The sequence below is a fragment of the Symphalangus syndactylus genome, chromosome X (assembly GCF_028878055.3).
Source record: "Symphalangus syndactylus isolate Jambi chromosome X, NHGRI_mSymSyn1-v2.1_pri, whole genome shotgun sequence".
NCBI classification, from domain to species: domain Eukaryota; kingdom Metazoa; phylum Chordata; class Mammalia; order Primates; family Hylobatidae; genus Symphalangus; species Symphalangus syndactylus.
In genome coordinates, this window is record NC_072447.2 from 137,353,486 (window position 1) to 137,377,224 (window position 23,739).

The 23,739-nt window shown below is 38.7% G+C and overlaps 1 protein-coding gene and 1 long non-coding RNA gene across 11 annotated transcripts in view; one reads left to right on the forward strand and one right to left on the reverse strand.

The window, feature by feature from the left end:
- The window catches only part of LOC129475480 (uncharacterized), a 69,359-nt gene that overhangs the window by 15,608 nt on the left and 30,012 nt on the right, over positions 1 to 23,739 (reverse strand). The gene's annotated exons all lie outside the window — the stretch shown is intronic.
- PHF6 (PHD finger protein 6) overlaps positions 1 to 23,739 on the forward strand; it is a 57,067-nt gene that overhangs the window by 8,424 nt on the left and 24,904 nt on the right. For all 10 annotated transcript variants that reach the window (XM_063635029.1, XM_055267551.2, XM_063635028.1 and 7 more), the window contains 2 exons: positions 12,086 to 12,219; positions 12,490 to 12,533. In XM_063635029.1, coding sequence (XP_063491099.1) covers positions 12,086 to 12,219; positions 12,490 to 12,533 — 178 coding nt within the window. The remainder of the gene's footprint in view (positions 1 to 12,085; positions 12,220 to 12,489; positions 12,534 to 23,739) is intronic.

The following is a 23,739-nucleotide window of genomic DNA, read 5'->3' on the forward strand; positions in this document are numbered from 1 at the left end:
GTATTTAGTACGGGGTTTCACCATGTTAGTCAGGCTGGTCACGAACTCCTGACCTCAGGTGATCTACCCGCCTCGGCCTCCCAAAGTGCTGGGATTACAGGCGTGCGCCACCATGCCTGGCCCCTAATTGACTTTTTAAGGCATTTTATCCCGTGAACCTGTTTGCTCTGGCTCCTGTTCATCTGGATTTCTAGGTGAAAAGTAGGTCATGAACACTCATTCAAAATCATCGAAAACTGGAGTACTGAACCCTTAGTGCTTTCAAGTCAAATTTCAATCTGTACCTGGTGTTGACTCCAAAGTTGCTCGCTTGCCCCAAAGAAAAGAACAGAGAGATAAGGAGGCTAGGGCTTGAGGTGAAAGTGTATGTATCAACAGCCAGGTGGGTCAGAGTTGAGGATGAGAGGGCTCAGTAGAGCAGGAGGTGTGAGTGGTTTTTATGTTCTTGCTGCCACAGGCAATTTTCCAAGGTTCATGTCAGCCACAAGGATCAAAGGAGGAAAGCCACTCTGCATGAACATTTTCATCTCCTTTACACGGTCTTTAATTATATAGCACCAAGATGGACCAGGAAAAATTTGCCAGAGTACTGAGGCTTTTATGATTTGGTGCCCTGTTTTTGCAGTTTAGACAGATATATATTTTTCCAGTATGATTTCCAGTTTCTACTGAAGCCATATGGAGATACCACATCTGTACCATCTATTCTTACTTAACTCCAGTCATCTAGCCAAGAAATGCAAATTTCCAAGTAAAATTATGAGTTATCACTGCTTTTTTGAATTTGTTTAAGGAGATACTTGAGAGAAGGATATTTGAAGAATTTACTGTTTCTGGATGAAGCTAGCTGGTGAGATTACTAAGGGTATCTACTATCTACATTGGATAGCTATTATTCTTTTTTTTTTTTTTTTTTTTTTTCAGATGGAGTTTCGCTCTTGTTGCCCAGGCTGGAATGCAGTGACATGATCTCGGCTCACTGCAACTCCGCCTCCCAGGTTCAAGCAATTCCCCTGCCTCAGCCTCCCCAGTGGCTGCGATTATAGGTGCCCACCACCACGCCTAGCTAATTTTTTGTATTTTTAGTAGAGACAGGGTTTCACCATGTTGGCCAGGCTGGTCTCAAACTCCTGACCTCAGGTGATCCGCCTGCCTCTGCAGATAGCTATTATTCTAATTGGTACCGGTGTCAGAATATATCACAGATTACAAGAAGAGAAAGAGTTCAGAAGGCCATTTAGTTCACCTGTCTTACCCCTAGGCAAGATTTCCTACAAGCCACTCAAGATAAGATTTTTGGCCTGAGGATTGGCTGACACATATAATCCCAGTGCTTTGGGAGGCCGACTGGGAGGATTGCTTGAGGCCAGGAGTTGAAGACCAGCCTGGACAACAAAGTGAGACCCCTATCTCTACAAAAGTTTAAAAATTTTAAAATGTGGCGTGTTCCTGTAGACCTAGCTACTCAAGAGGCTGAGGTGGGAGGATTGCGTAAGCTCAGGAGTTCGAGGCTGTGGTGAGCTATGATTTTGCCACTGTATCCATCTAGCCTGGGTGATAGAGTGAGGTCCCGTCTCAAAAAAAAAAAAAAAAAAAATTTTGCCGTTCTTAAATATATCAAGAAATTGTGATTCTACCTAAGTAACCTGAAACAAGACCAGTAATATATAACACTCTTCAGAGTTGAGAAATTCATCCTTCTGTATAAATTAAGTATTTCTCTTAATTTAAAGCCATTTTAGATCTGTCTCCTTCCATTAAATAAATATTTGAGGTTTTTTTTTTCTTATTAAAAAACTCTTCATATACTTGATGACTGTCCTCAGGTCACTCCTAAACGTTCCCTTTTTTCCAACTAAATTTTACTCGTGTCTTATGAAATCCTCTGAACAGTTTTCCTGCTTTTTCTAGTAGTAGAAATAGCTAACATTTGTTAGACACTTAACATGTGCTAGGGACTATGCTAAGTTTTTTAATTACATGATCCTGTTTAATGCTGATAATCATGTTGTGATATAGGGAAGTATTCTCATCTTACAGGTGAGGAAATTGAGGCTCAGGTGAGTTAAGTAACCTGACTATAGCTAGTAAGTGGCAGAGCGGGGATTTGAATCCAGGGTCAGTTGACTCCCAAGCCAGAACTCCTAATCACCAGGTTACGCTAGACTATCTTTTAAGCTACCCACTCCAAAATCACATTTAAAGAAACATAAGGATTACAGCTTAGCAGTTTTCTAATAAAGATGGAAATAGTACTGAATTTAGGACATAATCAGACTCCTATTAATATGTTCTGTTAAATAGTAATATCTTGTTAATTTTTAGGACAAAAACCCTATATACATCCTATGTAAGAATATTGTGATTATTACCCGCCAGATATTTTTGTGGCCTCTGAAAATAAAAAGACCGTTTCCACATAGTCTTCACTTTGTTATTTACTCAGTACCAGTGGAGTACTTAGCATTTTAAAGAAACAGGGTGTCTTCTGTCTGGGAGGAGTCTTACCTATTGAGATAGTTCAGACTGCTTCCTAGAGCTGGTAAGGTTAAAAAAATGGAATGAGTCTAGGAAATATTAATAGGTTAGCCATACCAGAATGGGTCTTTGAGACCCATTCCAGTTGAGTAATGTGGGATGATTGCAGGGTCTTCCAACATTAGAGAAGAATTTCAACTCAGATAGGAAGGGATGGGGAAGGGTAAAAGCAGGATTTTTCAGGAGACAGGTGATATACAGTAGTCACTGGAGAATGAAGTATAATAATGGCAGCATATTTGTCTACTCTACATAGATGTCCTGCAGGCATCTTAAACTCAACCTGTCTGAACCAGTATCCATCACCACCACCCCCCACCATGCCCACTCCCTGAAACCTGATTCTCCTTCTGAATCCTTTACCATCAACACTTCCTTCTTCCATATCAGTCACATCAGTTCTGTTTGTGGGATGTCTCTGCCTTTTCTTTCTTTCTTTCTTTTCCTTTCCTTTCTTTCTTTTTTTTTTTTTTTTTTTTTTTGAGATGGAGCCTCACTCTGTCGCCCAGGCTGGAGTGCAGTGGCGCGATCTCGGCTCACTGCAAGCTCTGCCTCCTGGGTTCATACCATTCTCCTGCCTCAGCCTCCCGAGTAGCTGGGACTACAGGCACCTACCACCACGCTCGGCTAATTTTTTGTATTTTTAGTAGAGACAGGGTTTCACCGTGTTAGCCAGGATGGTCTTGATCTCCTGACCTCGTGATTTGCCCACCTCGGCCTCCCAAAGTGCTGGGATTACAGGCGTGAGCCGCTGCGCCCAGCCTGCCTTTTCTTTCTTAATGCTACCCTATGTCCAGTCTTGCTCCTCCCACCCTTCCAACATACTACTGGTAGTTAACTTGATCTCTGCTTTTAAAAGCTAATGCCACTCCCTAACTGGAAATCTTTCATGATTTCTTACTGCATGCAATATAATGTCCAGAGGCCTCAGCCTGCCATTCAGAAGTCTTGTCTTAACCCACTTTTTCCATCCTTATCTCATTCTCTCTCCTCTAGGTTTTCCAAGCATCCTGTCTCTGTCCCCACTGCGGTGCATGTACTGATGTTCACCTCTGCTTGCGGCTCTTTTTTCCTCCTAGCTGCCTCTCAAAAGTTCTGTCTGTTTTTGAGCTCCAGCTCAAACTTCACACTTCATTTCTGTCATATAGCATAACACAATATGTACTGTATTTGATACACATGTGCAAGCCTTTCTTCTCCACTGTATTGTTGACTCTGGGAGAGTAAGACTGTATTCTCTTTGCCCAGCCTAGCATGACGTGGGGATAATGCATAGAAAACTCTTAATATGGTGCTTGATGTCTTCTTTGTGCTCAAGTGTTCTAATAAATAAGTGGGCGCTCATTGTTGGTGGACTTTGAAGATGGAAAGGGCTTCAGCTGGGTAATAGTGTGAAGCCTTAATAACAGGCTAGGTATAAATTGACCAGGGAAGTCATGGCGTAGCACAAAATTCCTCTCTTTTGGTTAATTAGTATTTTAGTGTTGTTTACAACTTGAGCAGTTTGAAAAGAGAGGAGAGTAATTTAGAGGGAAAAATGAGGTTGGTTATTTTTTTCCAGAGAATGGAGAGCTGTGTATGCCTCAAACATGAGAGTTTTCATGTTTCTCCAGCCTTCACTCCCTCAGTATGGTTTTGTGTTTGTTGTTTCCTTAGGTATTATATTTGTCAAGGCCCCATATAGTATAGAGTTTAGAATCCACCTATCTGTTTATCAAATACTTGAGTGCCCACTTTCTACCAGCACAATGCTAGGTACTTTGAATGTAAACATGAATAAATATGGTTTAGCCTTAGAAGTATGTAAAGAATGGCACAGGAGAGCTGGGAAAGAGGATCGCAATTAATTATGAGAAGTCAGAAGGCTCCATAGAAAACGAGAGTTGAAATGTGTTTCACCAGGAGAGTGATGCTATGGAAGTCAAAGACAAACAGTTTCAAGGAGGAAGAAGTGGTCAAAAAATATTAAATAAGTATTAAATGCCAGTGCTACTTATAGTAGATTGTGTGACTTACTTAGCATTCAGTAGGGGCAAAATGGAATACCCATATTGTATAGAATGCTGCCACTTTGCTTTCTGCAGTCACAGAAGCTGAAGATTCTAGATGACTATTGGTGCTACTAAATTGTTAGAGCAGTGGTACCTAACCAACTCTACTAAATCAGAAAAGGGGCAGGGGTGGGGGTTGTGTTGCAGACATAATCGTTTGAAAAAGGTTCCCAGATGATTTTTTTTTTTTTTTTAGACGGAGTCTCAACTCTGTTGCCAGGCTGGAGTGCAGTTGTGTGATCTTGGGTCACTGCAACCTCCGTCTCCCTGGTTCAAGCGATTCTCCTGCCTCAGTCTCCCGAGTAGCTGGGATTACAGGCACACGCCACCACGCCCAGCTAATTTTTGTATTTTTAGTAGAGATGGGGTTGGGGGTTTCACCATGTTGGCCAGGATGGTCTCGATCTCCTGACCTCATGATCCGCCCGCCTCAGCCTCCCAAAGTGCTGGGATTACAGGCGTGAGCCACCGTGCCTGGCCTCCCAGGTGATTTTTGATGAACAACCCTGATTATGGACCATTGCCTTGGGTCGGGGTTGGCAAACTTTCTGTAAAGGACCAGACAATATTTAAGGTTTTGTAAGCTATGTGGTCTCAGTTGAAATCACAGACAATACACAAAGAAATGAGCATGGCTGTGTTTTAATTAAACTTTTTATTTACAAAAACAAAGTTTTTTTGTAAATAAAACAAAGTTTGTAAATCCTGTGGATTAGGCCCACAGGATGCCTTCTGTAGGGAGGAAAAGAGGTAAATTTTCTTCCTGAAGATTTATTCAGTGGCCTCATTGTCATCTGTGTAGCTAAGTGTACATGCATTGTGAATGTATTCATATAAATGTGAATTTTTTTAAAAGCTCCAGTTATGGCATGCAGATTAATTTTAATGTATGCAGATATTTTACCAGTTATTTATATTAAAATGAACTTTACTTTTGAGGTGATAAAGGAGAATGAATGTAAGGTCAAAGAGAAACTTGGAAGTGTAATGATGGAGAAAATTGGGTCTTTGGCTATTACTGAATACATTTTTTTAATGCATAATTTTTTTATTTGCCTCCATTTAATACTTTTTGGCAATTGGGAATACTGTCAATTAATTTCATTATAAAATCCTCATTTATTTTTGCTAATGGAGGAGATCCAAAACCAATAAAATAAACAAAATGTATTTTTGGTGTTAGGGGCTGTCTTGGTACTTATTTGAGCATAGGTGTGGACGAGGTGTTCTTCACAAACTAAATATAGCAAGCGGCATAGCAGTTTAGAGTACCCTCAGCTGGAAAAACCCATACCCGAGAAAAGGTTGGACATAAAAATCTGAGCTCAGAAAATGTCTGTCTGAATCTTTCAGATACACAAAAAGAAACTTCGGAAACTCCAATAAGATAATTTATATTCCTCATCAATCATGATGCAGAAAGTTGGATAGAGTTGGAGTGTGTGATATTCTGAGCAAGGTCAGGAGATGAGGTTAAGGCTTAGTTCATTTCCCTCCAATTTCTAAGACATCTGAAATGATCTATTCAGTAACTACTTAGATTTAGTCTGTTAAATCTAGTAAAAATTTAATGAGTACTTTTCAGTGGCCCTATTTTTTAGAAGCACCTGGAATTTAAGGTCCTAATCTGTTTTTCAAGCAACTTGCCACTTTTCAGTGACTGACAGCTTTCAGATTTCACTGTTGTTTTCTGGCTTTCCATTTAAACCTTAAAAGTAGTGTTAAATTTGTGTTTTTATGAGACCTCCTTCAAAATGCTGTATTTTTAAAAAATAGTAACTAAAGGATCAAACAGAAACAGTTATGAGTTCATATTCCACCCTCCCATGAAGTGGCACTTTTTTAGGAATTTTTTTTTTTTTTTTTTTTTTTTTTTTTTTTTTTTTTTTTTTTTTTTTTTGAGACGGAGTCTTGCTCTCTCCCCCAGGCTGGAGTGCAGTGGCGCAATCTCGGCTCACTGCAAGCTCCGCCTCCCGGGTTCACGCCATTCTCCTGCCTCAGCCTCCCGAGTAGCTGGGACTACAGGCACCCGCCACCGCACCCGGCTAATTTTTTGTAGGAATTTTTAACATGTAAATTTAACAAATAAAACAGCAGTTAACCAGATAATTCAGAGCCACTCTGTTGTCTAGTTATTTGGATATGTGAGGTATTACTATAAATAAATAAAGCAATGAAGCTGGAGTTAAGGAGCATTTTTGGGGCATCTCTGAAAACTTACACCCAACTCTACTGTCACTTCCTAGTTTTTATTGGAGGTAGTATTATGTGTTACTAAAAACAAAACAAAAAGCCAAGCACCTGTGTAAGGTAAGCTGCTCTCACTTTGTTTTTGGCTCGTATCTCCTGTGCAAATATCCTCAGTACAGCGTTCCCTCCTCCAAGAGCCTTTGGCATTTTTTTCCTTTGCCTACAGGCTCAAGAACGTGACCTTTTTTTGTACCCTCCTTTGCTTTGTCTGTGCATTTGTAGCAGTTTTCTGGGAGCAGGTTTCTTGAGAACAGTTAACTGCTTGGCTGTGAGAATGTGTATCTATATACTGGTAGTCAGTTACTGACAGACATACTAGATATAGGACGATGAAGCTGGACAAAGCTAAGTTGCAGACAGCCTTTCCTCTGTCAGTTCCCTATGGCTCTATCTGACCATTAGGTTCCAGCTTTTCCCCAAGAGCCTTGTCATAGAAGTTGGCAATCTCATTTTCATTTTACTCCCCTATAGTTACTGAGAAAGCAATATTTTTCCTTTTGCTCTTTAAGACTTCTTTTTGCAAACTGAATTTCAGTCCTGTCCTAGTTAAGTTGACTGAGGAGCACGTATGTCCCAGCTTCTGGCTCCTACCCGACATTAGCTAAGTCTCAGTCCATTTAGTTCCTTGTGTCTCCTCTCATGCATGACTTAGTTCCTCTTTCATCAGTGGATCAGCTCTTTGAGACTCTGCTTATGTTGCACAATTGAACCTTAAGTTAGTGTAGCTTCTAACAATATGATAGAGACGCCATGCAAATATCTGTGATAAGACAGGACCTCTTTTTCCAGTATCCCTAATTTGAAGCTGGTAATTAATTATTAAGGTTTACTAGGTCGACTAGGTAGCAAACTGAATAGGGGAGTAAGAGAAAAATTATTATTAATGAAGAAGTTTTCACCTCTATCTAAATCAAGAACTTAAAATCAGGATACAAGCAGGATAAGCTGAGAATTAACATGTATGCCTATGTTGGAGGCAGGAAATTAGCCCTCAACAGAATATTTGATATACAGGGCAGGCCTTTTTTGGGGGGAGTGGGGGAGAGGTCTTCCATTGTTTTTGAAAAACATGTTTCTGTCAGGTTAACTTTCATTTTCCCACGTTTGAGGGAGCCATGGATACTGTGCAAGCATGATGGTACATGGCAGCTGACAGTCATTCTTCTGAAGGCCCAGTAGGGACTGTGGTAAATTGGAGAGCAAATGTTTTGTGTAAAGGGAGATACTAGAGCCATTATTAGGGTATAACCAACCAGGTGCCTTGTGGTAGAGGGGTCCCCATTTTCCAGTTATTTCACCTTTTTCTAGGGAAGGCCTCTTTGTTTTATTTTTATTTCCTATAACATTTTTTAAGCTGGACTAGCCACCTATCTGGTTTCTCAGCTTCTTTAATTTTTCTTTTTATCTCATCTTAGTTCTCAACCTTGTTTCTAGCGGGGCCGATCTTTTCCCTGAAACATTCTCGCCACAGTTCATTCTGTGCTCCTCCAACTGGATTGATCTCCCCAATTTCACCATTCCCAGTCCTAGATCAGAATGTTTAAATATTTTTAGAAGTAGCTGAAGATAATTATGTTAAATCTGCAGGTATTAGAAACATGAATGAGAAAAAATATGCCATAAGATTAAGATCTTCAATAATAGAGTATGTTTGCAATGACATACTTACTGAGCACTACTTTGTAAGGCACAGTGTTAGTCTTCAAAAAAAAACTATGTCTAGAATGAATTGATTGATAAAATTTATGTATTTATAAAGATAATCAGCCATATAATGGAGTAAAATGATAAGAGCCAAAATGGACAGTATATATCTTAAGTCCCATAGGAGTTTAAAGAAAAAGGATTATTTTAGAGGTTGGAATATAGCATGGTAGACTGAGATAATTTTCCCTTTTTGTATTCATAGGTAAGCAAGCAAATGTAAACATTGTATTTTGGCTTTATTATGGATAATTTTTGCTATTTTGTTAGTACCTTGCCAGAAATTTGACTGCTTGTATGTGAATGCTGCGTAAAATAGGTCCTAGGAATTCTAATTTAGCAAAATTCCAACTCCTAACCTTGTAAAGAAGTTTCCACTCTGAAAATATTTTTTATTGGTATGTCTTCCTCTTTCTTGTCTTTCTTGAGTGAAACTGACTATAAAAATAAAGTAAGCTTTAAAAAAGTTATCTGTCCTGAGTTGCTGTAGTTAACTGGTTATTTGCAAAATGCATATATTTCACCATAGCAGCTTAAAACCAGTTACTTTGGGCAGATTTAAATTTATAACCAGCCAAAAACTATTTTGGTATATTTTGGGTTTTTGGTTCCCATCTTATTTTCACCAGACTGAGAGATGGGTATTGAAAGCATTTACTAGAGTTTTCCTAATTTGTTTTTTAAATAATATTTTTGCATATAAAAGTACTTTTGCCCATTGTAGAAAAATAAAAACACAGGGCATTATGAAGAAAACCAGCCACCCAGAGATAGCCACTTAGCATTTTGCTGTTTTTACTTCTACCTGTTTTAAAGAATCTATGTTATAAACATAGTTGGGTTCATAATTCACATAGTTTTGTATCCTGCCTCATTTTTTTTTACTTAACATTACACATAGATCTTCCTGAGCCATTCCAATTTCTTTGAAAAGAGTGGCTGTAGAACATTCTCTCGTATGTGTATACTATAATTTATTTAAACATTTTTTTCTTTTTCTTTTCTTTTTTTCTTTCTTTTTTTTTTTTTTTCTTTTTGAGATGGAGTTTCACTCTTTTTGCCCAGGCTGGAGTGCAATGGTGCAATCTCGGCTCACCGCAACCTTCACCTCCCAGGTTCAAGTGATTCTCCTGCCTCAGCCTCCCGAGTAGCTGGGATTACAGGCATGCGCCACCACACCGGGCTAGTTTTGTATTTTTAGTTGAGATGGGGTTTCTCCATGTTGGTCAAGCTGGTCTTGGACTCCCGACCTCAGGTGATGCGCCCACCTCAGCCTCCCAAAGTGCTGGGATTACAGGCGTGAGCTGCCATACCCAGCCCTAAACATTTTTCAATTGTTGATAGGTGGTTTTACATTTTAGACTGTTCTAAATAATTCTACAATGAATGTGCTTGTGCATTAATTGCTTGAGTGTGATTATTTTTTAGACTAGGTTTATAGAGTAAAATTACTGGCTTAGAGAATACAAATTTTTAAAAAACCTTGTTGAATAAGGCAAATTGCATTCTAGAGAGTATGTACCAATTTCCAGCTGTATACAAGAGTGCCCATCTTAACTGTATCTTGTCAAATGTTGAGCTCAATATAGTATTTTAAATGACACCTCTCTTCAGTTTTGCTCGCTAATTGAATTTAATATTTTTTTTCAAAATGTACCCATCTAAACCTGTTTTAGATGTAAGTTTCAAGATAAACTACTTTCCCTAAAGTTCCTAGTGAAGTGGGATAGTGTTTGATGCGTTAAAAACATAGATTGCAAAATAGTACGTGTAGAATTACGTTTCACATAAGCATTGTAACACTGCAAGGCATCTCTGCTTGGTGAGTATGAGTGATGTAAAAATTTTCTTTGTGCTTTTTTATGTTTTCCAAAATTTCTTTAATATAATAGAACTTTGTAATTAAGCTGCAATTCAAATGCTGTACCTCAAGAATTTATAAGCCATCGAAAAGCTTTGCCTTCTTGATAATTTGGCATAGTATTTCTTTTTACAGTAATACTTTGAAGTTTCTGTATTTATTTAAGGAAGAAAGGGGTATTTCTTGTATCAATAATGGGCACTGGCCCTCATGTTTTCTGGGAAACAGCTGTAGTGAGACTGTTTCTGTTTCTGACATATATGAATATTTTTTAAATGCTAGCTTGAATTAGAGTTTGAGTGTTTGACTTGCTAAGAGAAATGTAAGAAATTTTATTGGAATTTATATTAGCCTCTTGGTACACCAATATTGCTTAGAGGCCGAGTTATCCAAAAGTTAGGAATGCTAAGTGTTCTTTATGTTCAAATTAATAAAAAGAGGGATGAGAACACTTTAGAACAAGGTATCCAGCAACCAAGAAACAAATGAACAGTTTTTTAGATTTAGCTTGTTGTGAATCTATTTTGGCGTGTCATGTATAGTTAAATGGCCTCATTATAAAAGTTCTCTTGGTACAGTACATTATGATATGTTAATCAAAACCACTGAAAGTCATCGTTATGTAACTTTTTAAAGATAACTTTTTTCCTAAATGTAGAGCATGAGCTAGTTAATCAATATGAATTATCCATTAAATTCAAAAGGTAGGGTATAATAAAATACATTGAAAGAATCTGTTCTTGTATCTGTGCCTGAATTCATAATGCAAGAGGTAAGTGACATAGACTAAATTGAAGTACCGTGCATATTTTCACAATATAATCAACTTGACATCACAAAATAGTCTCAGAGCTCAAGATATTAAAAAAACTACCTAATTCTTCTATCCTCTCTCCTTCCCTCACTTTAAATGGATTTTACCAGGTTCTCAAATAGTAAGTTATGTGAGATTTTTTTCCCAGAGTCTCATTAATTAAGTGGATTTTTTTTTTTTTTTTTTAGTTGGAGTCTCGCTCTGTTGCCCAGGCTGGAGTGCAGTGGCGCGATCTTGGCTCACTGCAACCTCCACCTCCCGGGTTCAAGCAGTTATGCTTCAGCCTCCCAAGTAGCTGGGATTACAGGCATGTGCCACCACACCCAGCTAATTTTTTTGTATTTTTAGTAGAGATGGGGTTTCACCATATTGGCCAGGCTGGTCTCGAACTCCTGACCTTGTGATCCGCCTGCCTCTGCCTCCCAAAGTGCTGGGATTACAGCCATGAGCCACTGCGCCTGGCAATTACGTGGAAATTTTAAGGAAAACATTTTTTTCTGGTATGAGACATTTTCTCCAGTTACTTGTACCCAGGAAGATCTGGATTGCATTAAAAGATCTCTTTTATAATGTTATATACAGCTCACATTCCTGAATTACAGTATTTCAAATTTTCTCTTGACCATAATGAAACAATAGACATTAATAACATTCTGTTAATTTTGTCAGTGTTTAACATGGGAAAAAAATACCCCAGAAGAATTTTATTCCGGTTATTCTAAGGAGGAAAACAAGAAAGGTAGCATTAATTACAAAAGTTTTCAATAACCAATTTGTTTTCCTTGACTGAAATTGATATGCCTCTAATCTGATATATAGCCTTAGAAAGTCACATACTAATAATATTATTTTGTCGTTTTGCTGTAGATGTGTTCTTTGTGCCATTGTCCTGGAGCAACAATTGGTTGTGATGTGAAAACATGTCACAGGACATACCACTACCACTGTGCATTGCATGATAAAGCTCAAATACGAGAGAAACCTTCACAAGGAATTTACATGTAATTATTTAACTTCTCTTTAAGTTTTTTTTTTTAACAATCATACTTTCTTTGGGCTTTTGTAAAAATTTTTCCCATTTCAAAGCATTTCATCAGCATCATAAAGGGTGTTTTTGATAAGAAATTTAATACTTAGAGAAATAGTACAGGAAGTTTAATAATATTTTTTGAACCCAGCTAGTGAATGGGGTGAAGTGTACTGTTCGTTTTCTTAATTTGAAAAGTGAGTTTAGTTTGCTTACTAATTTTTGATTTCTTCATTTTTTATAGGGTCTATTGCCGAAAACACAAGAAAACTGCACATAACTCCGAAGGTACATCATTTAGCAACGTTTCAGCCACTTTTCAGTTTCAAGAAGAAATTTGAGTATAGATTAGTGAATTATACGATATTAATTTTAACCATAAGACATATCTCAACATTCAGTACATTTAGAAGAATTGAGAAAAGTGTTAGGATAAACTAATGTGCATAGTGAAAAAGATCTGAACTTTTTTTTTTTTTTTCCCTGAAATGAAATCTTGCTCTGTCGCCCAGGCTGGAGTGCAATGGTGTGATCACAGCTTACTGCAACCTCTGCCTTCCAGGTTCGAGCGATTCTCCTGCCTCAGCCTCCCGAGTAGCTGGGATTACAGACGTGCGCCACAATGCCCAGCTAATTTTTGTATTTTTAGTAGAGACGGGGTTTCACTGTGTTGGCCAGGCTGGTCTTGAACTCCTGACATCGTGATCCACCTGTCTCAGCCTCCTGAAGTGCTGGGATTACAGGCGTGAGCCATCGCATCTGGCCAAGATCTGAACTTTTAAGAAAACTTTTACCCCAAAGTCCTTGTAAAGTATATGCTGAAAATCTATCTTTAGTAAGAAATTATGCTGGTGGCTGCGTGTTTCATTTCTTTCTTTTTTTTTTTTTTTTTGAGACAGAGTCTCGCTGTGTGGCCCAGGCTGGAGTGCAGTGGCACAATCTCGGCTCACTGCAAGCTCCGCCTCCCAGGTTCACACCATTCTCTGCCTCAGCCTCCCGAGTAGCTGGGACTTCAGGTGCCTGCCACCAAGCCCGGCTAATTTTTTGTATTTTTAGTGGAGATGGGGTTTCACCATGTTAGCCAGGATAGTCTTGATCTCCTGACCTCGTGATCTGCCCGCCTTGGCCTCCCAAAGTGCTGGGATTACAGGCATGAGCCACCGCGCCCAGCCTCGTTTCTTTTATCTTTTTTCTTTTTTTTTTGAGACGGAATCTCGCTCTGTTGCCCAGAGTGCAGTGGCGCAATCTCAGCTCACTGCAACCTCTGCCTCCTGGGTTCAAGTAATTCTCCTGCCTCAGCCTCCTGAGTAGCTGGGATTACAGACACCCGCCACTACGCTTGGCTAATTTTTGTATTTTTAGTAGAGACAGGATTTTGCCATGTTGGCCAGGCTGGTCTTGAACTCCTCACCTCAGGTGATCCACTCACCTCAGCCTCCCAAAGTGCTGGGATTACAGGTGTGAGCCACTGTGCCCGGCCAGCTGCGTGTTTCTTTAAGGATGATAATTGGGATCCTTGATACTGTCATATTATAAATGATGTGAGCTTGGTAATAGTAGTACATTTTGTGATCACCAGGCTTTCTGTTATATTTTTATTCACATCTGTAGTACTTTAAAAAATGCCAATATGTTAATAAGTAACCAAATTTAAAATACAAACTTAAAAAATTATTTTATAGTTTGTTTCTACTTAAATTTATATAAAATCAGGTTAGTCATATTTATATATAGTTAGCCAAGTTGCACTTGATCTTTAAAAAGTATGGGAAAACTCTGATATCGAGTTCTGACTTGTTTCAAACCTTTTCAAACAGATGGTTTTGATACTTTTACTAGCAGTATAAAATGGCTTAGATGTAATCTGCGATTGTTCTAGCCCTTCATTTAGATTAGAGATCTTTAAAATTTTTGTTCACTTTTGAGAATATGTTGCTTAGAATTATAATGGTTTGAGCACTGTTGTTTTAGGAAGTTGTTTCTTTTATGCAGATTTACCTAATTATTGGTATTCTCATGTTAAAATTGGTGGCCCTTTTTGATCTCTAGATCTTGGCTTTTATAATACAAAACAATATTGTTTCCACTTCTGGACTCGAGATTAGTCCAGATACTTTAAAGTGTTGGTTAAAAATACAGTCGTTAGCAAAATCTAGTCTTTAAGGTAAACAAGCTGGATAAATAATAACGATGTTTTTTTGAGGTGATAAAATATGACGGAAAAAGCCTTAGTAGTGCTTTTCTTCTGTTTTCTCCTCACTGAATTCTAGAATTGAATGGGAAAATCCTTTGTGAAAGATTGAGTATGCTTTTCCACCTTTCATTACTTCAGATTTTAACAGTGCATTTATTTCATTCTCTTTAAGATTGTAGTAGCCCTATATGGTTTTAATTTTTGTGAGTACAGAGTAGGTGTGTATTTATGGGGTACATGAGATATTTTGATACAGGCCCACAATGTGAAATAAGCACATCATGGAGAATGGGGTATCCATCCCTATTTCAAACAATTCAAGTTAAGCTGAGGATTGAGACTATGTTATGCTGTATGTTAAGCTGAGGATTGAGACTCATGATCTGATGAATACAAGTATGAGCACACTGAGACAGGATATTTGAGATAATTAAGAAGGATGATTAATATATACTGATTATGTAGATAGCTCCCATTTTATTCCCTGGATTTCTGAAGCTGACAGTACCATCTAGTGGTAGGGAGAAGTCACTGCAAACTATATAAAGTAGAATAATTTTGGCCATGTGACACTGTGACACTTAATAGAGATCTAAATTCATACTTTTCAAGACTTTTCTTTTAATGTAACTGGCAGCATTATTATAACTTCAGATTTGTGATACAATTAATTTGAATTTGGGATTCGATGTGTACGTCTACAGAACAGTGGGTGGGGGGCTTGTGTCATTTTTATATATAGTATGTTTATACTCACATTGTGGACCTTGAAAGAATAATTTTATAATTTCAAGTATTAAAGCTTTATAGTTATTGATTTCTGGCTTTTATCACATTGATCTAGCTCAAATTTAGTTGATTTTGAGTGCTTTGTCAGAAACAGAACTTCCAATTATTCCATTGTTCTAATGGGAAACATATGTTCTCCTTTATGATTGTGGTTTATGATGGGAGGTTATAGGATTGTATTTCAGGGACTGTCTTTTAAGAATTGTACTGCACTAAAAAAAAAAAAAAAAGAATTGTACTGCACTAGTCTCCAGAACAAAGAAGAATTAATATCTATGGTAATGTCTTGGTCATTTGCCATCTGTGGCTCAATACTTACTTTGCTAATACTTAATATGATAAATGCTATTAATATATAATTCAATCTGCCATGTTAGCTTTATATAAAATGAGCTGTTTTGAAATATTAAATTTGAGAATAATTGCATAATATAGCAATTCAATTTTTCCATCACAAATAAAATATTATTGAATATTAAATACCTAAAACCTATGTCATCAGTTTTGCTTCAGGAAAAAATGGACTGTGAATTTGAAAAGCAATTTAAAAAATCTATATGGAGTTTTTAGCTATCATTATGTCACTAGGTTATTAGAGTGCCCGTCCCAGGAACTGTATGTATTTACCTGTTAGTGGTGATGGGCTTAGATAAGTTGCCTATAAAATGATTCGAAACATATAAGAAAGCATTTCTGGGCTGGCACAGTGGCTCACTCCTGTAATCCCAGCACTTTGGGAGGCCAAGGCTGGTGGATCACCTGAGGCCAGGAGTTCGAGACCAGCCTGGCCAACATGGTGAAACCCCGTCTCTACTAAAAATACAAAAATTAGCTGGGTGTGGTGGCACACATCTGTAATCCCAGCTACTCAGGAGGCTGAAGTGGGAGAATTGCCTGAACCCAGGTGGCGGAGGTTGCAGTGAGCCGAGATTATGCCATTTGCACTCCAGCCTGGGTGACAGAGCAAGACTTGGTCTCCAAAATAAAAAGAAAGCATTTCTGTTAAAAAAATATCTCCCCTATCAATGGTGACAGTTAACTGAGGACAGAGTCCTTCTGGAATTATATACAAGCTGGTAAATATAGTTCAGCTACTATTTGCCAGGCCTGTTAGGTAATTGGGGATATAGGCATAAATTAGATGGGTCTCTGCCCCAAAGAGCTTGAAGTCTAATATGAGAGATGTACATTAAATAAATAGTTGCACAATTAATAGGTTACAATTGTAATAAATGCCATGAATGAGAAATTAGAGTGCCATGAGCAAATGTTTGGGGGGACCTATGAAGAAATTTCATTTAAATTAAGTCTTAAAAGACTAAAGAGGATTGGAGGCACATTCTATGCAGAAGGAACAGGATCTTTGAAGACTTAGACAGGGCGGAACTTGATGCTTCCAAGGAATTGATAGAAAGCTATGTAAGTAAAAGATAGATAGAGGCAGACATGGTGGTTCATGCCTGTAATCCTAGCATTTTGGGAGGCTCCAGTGAGGAGATGGCTTGAGGCCAGGAGTTTAAGACCAGCCTGGACAACATAGCGAGATCCTCTCTACAAAAAATTTAAAAATTAGCCGAGCGTGATGTGCACCAGTAGTCCCAGCTATTCGGAAGGCTGAGGCAGGAGGATTACTTGATCCGAGAATCTCAAGGCTGCAGGGAGCTACGATCACACCACTCCACTCCAGCCTAGGCAACAGAATGAGACCCTGTCTCTTATTCAGACAAACAAAACTGATAGGTAGAGTGGCACATGAGGTTGGGAGAGGAATACATGGGCCAGATTGGTAGGGATTTTGAATATTATCCTAAGAACAGCAAGAGGTAATTGAGGGTTTTAAGCAAAGAGAGTGGCTTGTTGCAGGAATCCTGGTTAGTAATGATAGAAGGCTTGGACTAGAGTTGTAACTACGGGGATGAGCAGAAGTAGACAAATTTGAGAGAGTGTTTGAAGATAGAATTGATAGGACTTAGGTGCATCCAATATAGGGATAAGGGAAAAGAGATATTGGAGATGACTCCAAGGTTTCTGGCATATGCAAATGGGTGACTGAGGGTGCCACTTGCTTAGATAACAGGAGAGGTGAAGTAAGCTTATGGGGAAAGTTGATGAGTTAAGTTTGAAAGATCAAGTTTGAGGTACCTATGAGCTAGCTAAGTGGGGATATCAGAGAAGCAGATGGATTGATTATATGGTTCTTGTTCTCAGAATAGAGATCTTGGCTAGAGATAGAAATTTGCCAAGTGTGAGTATAGATAATTGCATCTTTGTGAGTGGAGGAAAAATCCCCTAAGGAGAGAGTTCAGAAGAGCAAAGGGCCTAGGACTGAGCCTTGAGGAACTTTAACAATTAAAGGCTGGTTATAGAAGGATGGGCCTGCAAAGGGAGAGAAAAAGAATGGCTAGAGAGGTAGGAGGAAAGTCAGATTAGTGTTACATCCTGGAAACCAAAGGAAGGAAGAGAATAGTTCCTGAAGGAACCAAATGGTCAACTTGGTGGGCTGTTGAAAAAGTATCCATTGGATTCAGTGACAACAGAGCTATGGGTGACCTTAGAAAATAGTTTGGGTAGAGTAATAGGGGCAAAAGCCATATTGATATGCACCTCGACAAATGGGAAGTGAGAAATTGGAGATTTGTGACATGGCATGTTACATGCATGTCAAAATCCATAGAATGTACCACACTGAGAGTACCCTAATGTAAACTTTGGACTTCAGGTGATAATGATATGCCTATGTTGGTTCATCCATTGTAACAAATGTACCACTCTGGTGTAGGATGTTAATAGTAACACGGGTAAGCCTCCTAATATGTTTGCTTGTAAAGGGGCAGGGAATAGTTAGAAGGAAGTTAAAGGGTGACTTTTTTCCCTTAATTAATAGACTTTATTTTTGGAACAGTTTTAGGTTCATAGCAAAATTGAGCACAAAGTACAGAGTCCCTGTATATCTCCTCTTCCCCAACCCCTAACATACATACATACATACACACACACACACACACACACACACACACACACACACATACACACATACACACACACACACACACACCCTATCCACTATTAACATCCCACACCAGAGTGGTACGCTTGTTACAACGGATGAAGCAATATTGGCACATCATTATCACCCAAAGTCCATAGTTTAAATTAGTGCACTCTTGGTGTGGTACATGCTATGGGTTTTGACGTGTATAATGACATCTACCTACCATTACAGTATCATACAGATTCATTTCACTGCCCTGAAAATCCCCTGTGCTCCACCTGTTCATCCCTTTTCCCTACCCAACCTCTGGCAACCACTGATACTTTTACTGTCTCCATAGCTTTGCCTTTTCCAGAATGTCGTAGTTGGAATCATACAGTGTATAGCTTTTTTCAGATTGGCCTCTTTCACTTAATTGCCTTTTATTTTTATTTATTATTTTAAGACAGGGTCTCACTCTATCACGCAGGCTGGAATCCAGTGGCTCAATCACGGCTCACTGCAGCCTCAACCTCCCAGGCTCAAGCGATCTTCCCACCTCAGCCTCCTGAGTAGCTAGAACCACAGGCATGTGCCACCACACCCGGCTAATTTTTTTTACATTTTTTTTTGTAGAAACGGGGTCTTGCCACATTGCCCAGGCTGGTCTCGAACTCCTGGGTTCAAGTAGTCCTCCACCCCAGCCTTTTAAAGTACTGGAATTACAAGCATTGAGCCACCCTCCCAGCCTTCGGTTTTGTTTTTTTTTTTTTTTTTTTTAGGAGGAGAATTAATTGATACATAGACCCTTATGAGAAGGGTTGCTATGGGCAGGAAGAGATTGAAGGTAAAGGAAAAAGGATTCAGCACCCAAGCAAAACAATTGGCCTGTGATAGAAGGGCATTTCCACTGTAATAAGAGGGAACGAAGAGGATAAGTGGCTCCCATCTGGTCTGTCTTCTCTGTGAAGGAGAATGTAGCAAAAGGTGTGAGGGTTGGAAGCTGAAGGAAAGAGAACCGTTTGAAAGAATAGCTCTGAAGACTGGGAGAGGAAGTTTGCCTGGAGAAATGTAAGGTTTCCAGAATAGGTTGAGGGCCCTGTTGAGGTTAGTACCCATGAGTTTATGTAGTGGTTCCCAACAGTTAAGTGATGTGACTTTTCCACCAGTAATTCAGGATCCTGTATGTGCATAGAGAAAGTGGCTAGTTGGGTAAATAAAAATTAGGATCTTGCCAATTGAGTTTAACGAAGTAAAGGGATATGGGAGTTTAGGATATTTGCAAGAGAGCAGCTTGAGCGAGATAGGGAGGGAAGTGACAGCAGAACAAGAAACAAGAAGGCATCAATGGACTGAAGGTCCTAATAGGGTTGAAGAACAATGAGAATGAAAGTACTTAGGAAAACAAGCATTTGTGGTCCCAGAGTGTGACATAGGGATGTCAGAAATAGAACCATTTTATGTGATTATAAGGTTTTTGAGTGTGGTAAATTGGGGAGAGTAATGCCCAACTTACCAGTACACCAACGCTCCTCCTAGTATTCTAAAGCCCTGTCTGTCCCCTTTCTGATTGTCTTCTCTTCTTAACCACTGTTTTCCTCATCTTACATCTTCCTAGTTTATGCTCCATCTTCTTCCTCCTAAGTTCTCACATCATTTAACAGTGTGAAGTAGAAAGGGTATCTGGACAGAAAGTCTGAAACTGCCACCCACTAGGTCTTAACTTGGTTAACTTATTCACAAGGCAAAGTGTCCTCGTGTATCAAATGAGACTAATACATATATAATTTTAGTTTGGGGGAAGTGGGGGAGGACATAAGTGACAGATATGTGACAAACATTAAAATACAGTGGTGACATCATGGCTTCATCTTACTCTTAAACCTTTTAGGAAAAAATGTGTATGGATATTGAGAGAGAATGAATGATAAAGCAAATGTGGTAAAATATTATTTTTAGAATCTGGGTGAAGGGTATACAGGAATTTTTATGACAACTTTTTTTATAAGTCTGAAATTACTTAAAAAGATAAAGTGGTGATAAGTGTTAGAGTTACAGTGACCGCAAAATCCCATGCTTTCTGAGATGGTGTAAAGGAATCTTTTGTGCCTAACCTTGGAGGCTATAGTCTGTATTTTATTCAAGGACCTGGTGGATTCCCTAATGGACAGTTCTGAAACTTTATATTAGAAATTGCTTGTCAAATGATATAACTCAGTTTATGTTTCAGGAAATAGGGTCACCGTAGTTATATTAAAAGTATCTTAAAAATGTTATAATTTATGTAGATTTGAAGCCTTTACCTGCTTTAATAATTCACTTATTGGTTGTTGTTTTTTGTTTGTTTGTTTGGTTGAGACAGAGTCTCATTCTGTCACCCGGGCTGGAATGCAGTGGCACGATCTCAGCTCACTGCAACCTCTGCCTCCCTGGTTCAAGTGATTCCCCTGCCTCAGCCTCCCGAGTAGCTGGGATTACAGGCAAGCGCCACCATCACACCCAGCTAATTTTTGTGTTTTTAGTAGAGACAGTGTTTCACCATGTTGGCCAGGATGGTCTCGATCTCCTGACCTCGTGATCTGCCCATCTTGGCCTCCCAAAGTGCTGGGATTACAGGCGTGAGCCACCGCACCTGGCCGCAGTTTGCATTACTTTTATTAAATAGAAATATAGGGAGATTTTGATGTTGATATTAAGCTCTTTAAAAACCTTTGAGTAGCATTGAATAGACTTATGAAGTACTGGGAAGGCAGTATTATACACTGGTTAAGAGTATGGGCTTCGAAATAAGGTCTATTTAAATCTTAGCTCTGCCACATCCTAGGCACATGATCTGGGGCAAATTATTTGATCGCTCTCACAGGAGAGCCTTAGATATTGCATCTGTAAAATTTGGGGGATTTTTTTAAAAACCTGCCTCATAGGATTATTCTAAGGATTAAATGAAAAATAATGCGTGTACAACTCTAAACAATGGCTCAGTACAGGCATACCTTATTTTATTGCACTTCAGTTTATTGTGCTTCACAGATAACTGCATTTTTTACAAATTGAAGGTTTGTGGCAACCTTGCATTGAGCAAGTCTTTTGGCATCATTTTTTCCGACAGGATGTGCTCACTTTGTTTCTGTCACATTTTGGCAATTCTCACAATATTTCAAACCTTTTCTTTTTTTATCCATTATGGTGATCTGTGATCAATGATCTTTGATATTACTATTGCAAATTGTTTAGGGACATCATGAACCGTGCCCATGTAAGACAGTGAACTTAATTGATAAATGTGGTGTGTGTTCTGGCTGCTTCCCCAACCAGCCGTTCTCCATCTCTCTCCCTCTTTTTGGGTTTCCCTATTCTCTAAGACATAACAGTATTGAAATTAGACCAATTAATAACCCTCTAATGGCCTCTTAAGTGTTTAAGTAAAAGGAAGAGTTGTACTTTTCTCACTTTAAATCCAAAGCTGAAATTATTAAGCTTAGTGAGGAAGGCATGTTGAAAGCTGAGACAGGCCAAAAGCTAGGCCTCTTGTACCAAACAGCCAAGTTGTGAATGCAAAAGAAAAGTTCTTGGAGGAAGTTAAAAGTGCTATTCCAGGGAACACACAAATGACAAGAAAGTGAAACAGCCCTATTGCTGATATGGGGAAAGTTTTAGTGGTCTGGATAGAAGATCAAACCAGCCACAACATTCCCTTAAGCCAAAGCCTAATCCAGAGCAAGCCTCTAATTCTTCAATTCTATGAAGGCTGAGAGAGGTGAGGAATCTACAGAAGAAAAATTTGAAGCTAGCAGAGGTTGGTTCATTAGATTTAAGGAAAGAAGTCTCCATACAATAAAGGTGCAAGGTGAAAGCAGCAAGTGCTGATGTAGAAACTATAGTGAGTTACACAGAGGATCTAGCTAAGATCATTGATGAAGTTGCCTACACAAAACAACAGATTTTTAATATCAATGAAACAGCCTTGTATTGGAAGAAGATGCTATCTAGGACATTCATAGCTAGAGAGATGTCAATGCCTGGCCTCAAAGCTTCAAAAGACAGACTGAGTCTTGTTAGGGGCTAATGCAGCTGGTGACTTTAAAGCCAATCCTCATTTACCATTTTAAAAATCCTAGGGCCCTTAAGAATTACGATAAATCTACTCTGTTTATGCTCTATAAATGAATGATAGCACATCTGTTTATAGCATGGTTTACTGAATATTTTAAGCCCACTCTTGACACCTACTGCTCAGAGAAAAAGATTCCTTTCAAAATATTACTGCTTATTGACAATACATCTGGTCACCCAAGAGCTCTGATGGAGATCTACAAGGAGATGAATGTTGTCTTCATGCATGCTAGTACAGCATTCATTCTGCAGTCCATAGAGCCCATGGATCAAGGAGTACTTTGGACTTTCAAGTCTTATTATTTAAGAAATATATTTCATGAGGCTGCAGCTACCATACATAGTGATTTCTGTGATGAATCTGGGCAAGGTAATTAAAAACCTTCTGGAAAGGATTCATAATTCTGGATGCCATTGAGAACATTTGTGATTCAAGGGCAGAGGTCAACATATCGGCGTTAATGGGAATTTGGAAGAAGTTTATTCCAACCCTCATGGATGACTTTGAGAGGTTCAAGACTTCAGTGGAGGAAGTCACTGCAGATGTCGTAGAAATAGCAAGAGAACTAGAATTAGAAGTGGAGCCTGAAGATGGGACTGGATTGCTGCAATCTCATGTTCAAACTTTAACAGATGAGGAGTTGCTTCTTATGGATGAACAAAGAAAGTAGTTTCTTGAGATAGAGTGTACTTCTGGTGAAGATGCTGTGAACATTGTTGAATAGACAACAAAAGATTTAGAATATTCCGTAAACATGGTTAATAAAGCAGTGGCAGGGTTTGAGAGGATTGACTCTAATTTTGAAAGAAGTTTTCCTGTGGGTAAAATGCTATCAAACAGCATCTCATTCTATAGAGAAATCTTTCACAAAAGAAAGAGTTCATCAATGCGGCAAACTTCAGTGTTGTCTTAATTTAAGAAATTGTCACAGCCACCCCATCCTTCAGCCATCCACCACCTTGATCAGTTAGCAGCCAACAGCATCAAGGCAAGACCCTTCACCAGCGAAAAGATTACAGCTTACTGGAAAGCCCAGATGATTGTTAGCATTTTTTAGCAATAAAGTATTTTTAATGAAGGTACAAACCCTTTATTTATACATAATGCTATTATACACTTAGTAGACTACAATATAGTGTAAACATAACTTTTAAATGCACTGGGAAATGAAGAGATTTGTGTGATTTGCTTTATTGCGATAACTTGCTTTACTGTGGTAGTCTGGAACCAAACCCACGATATCTTGAAGATGTCTGTAAATACTGTGTTCTATATCATTATTATTCCTTTAAACTTCCACCTGCTTTTATCACCGTCTTTTCTTGTGCTCTTCCTTAGGTGACAATGGAATTTAAAGTCTTTGTACTTTAACTTGGAAAATTTAGTAGTGTATTCATATTGTGGTCTTCACACCATGTAAAACTGA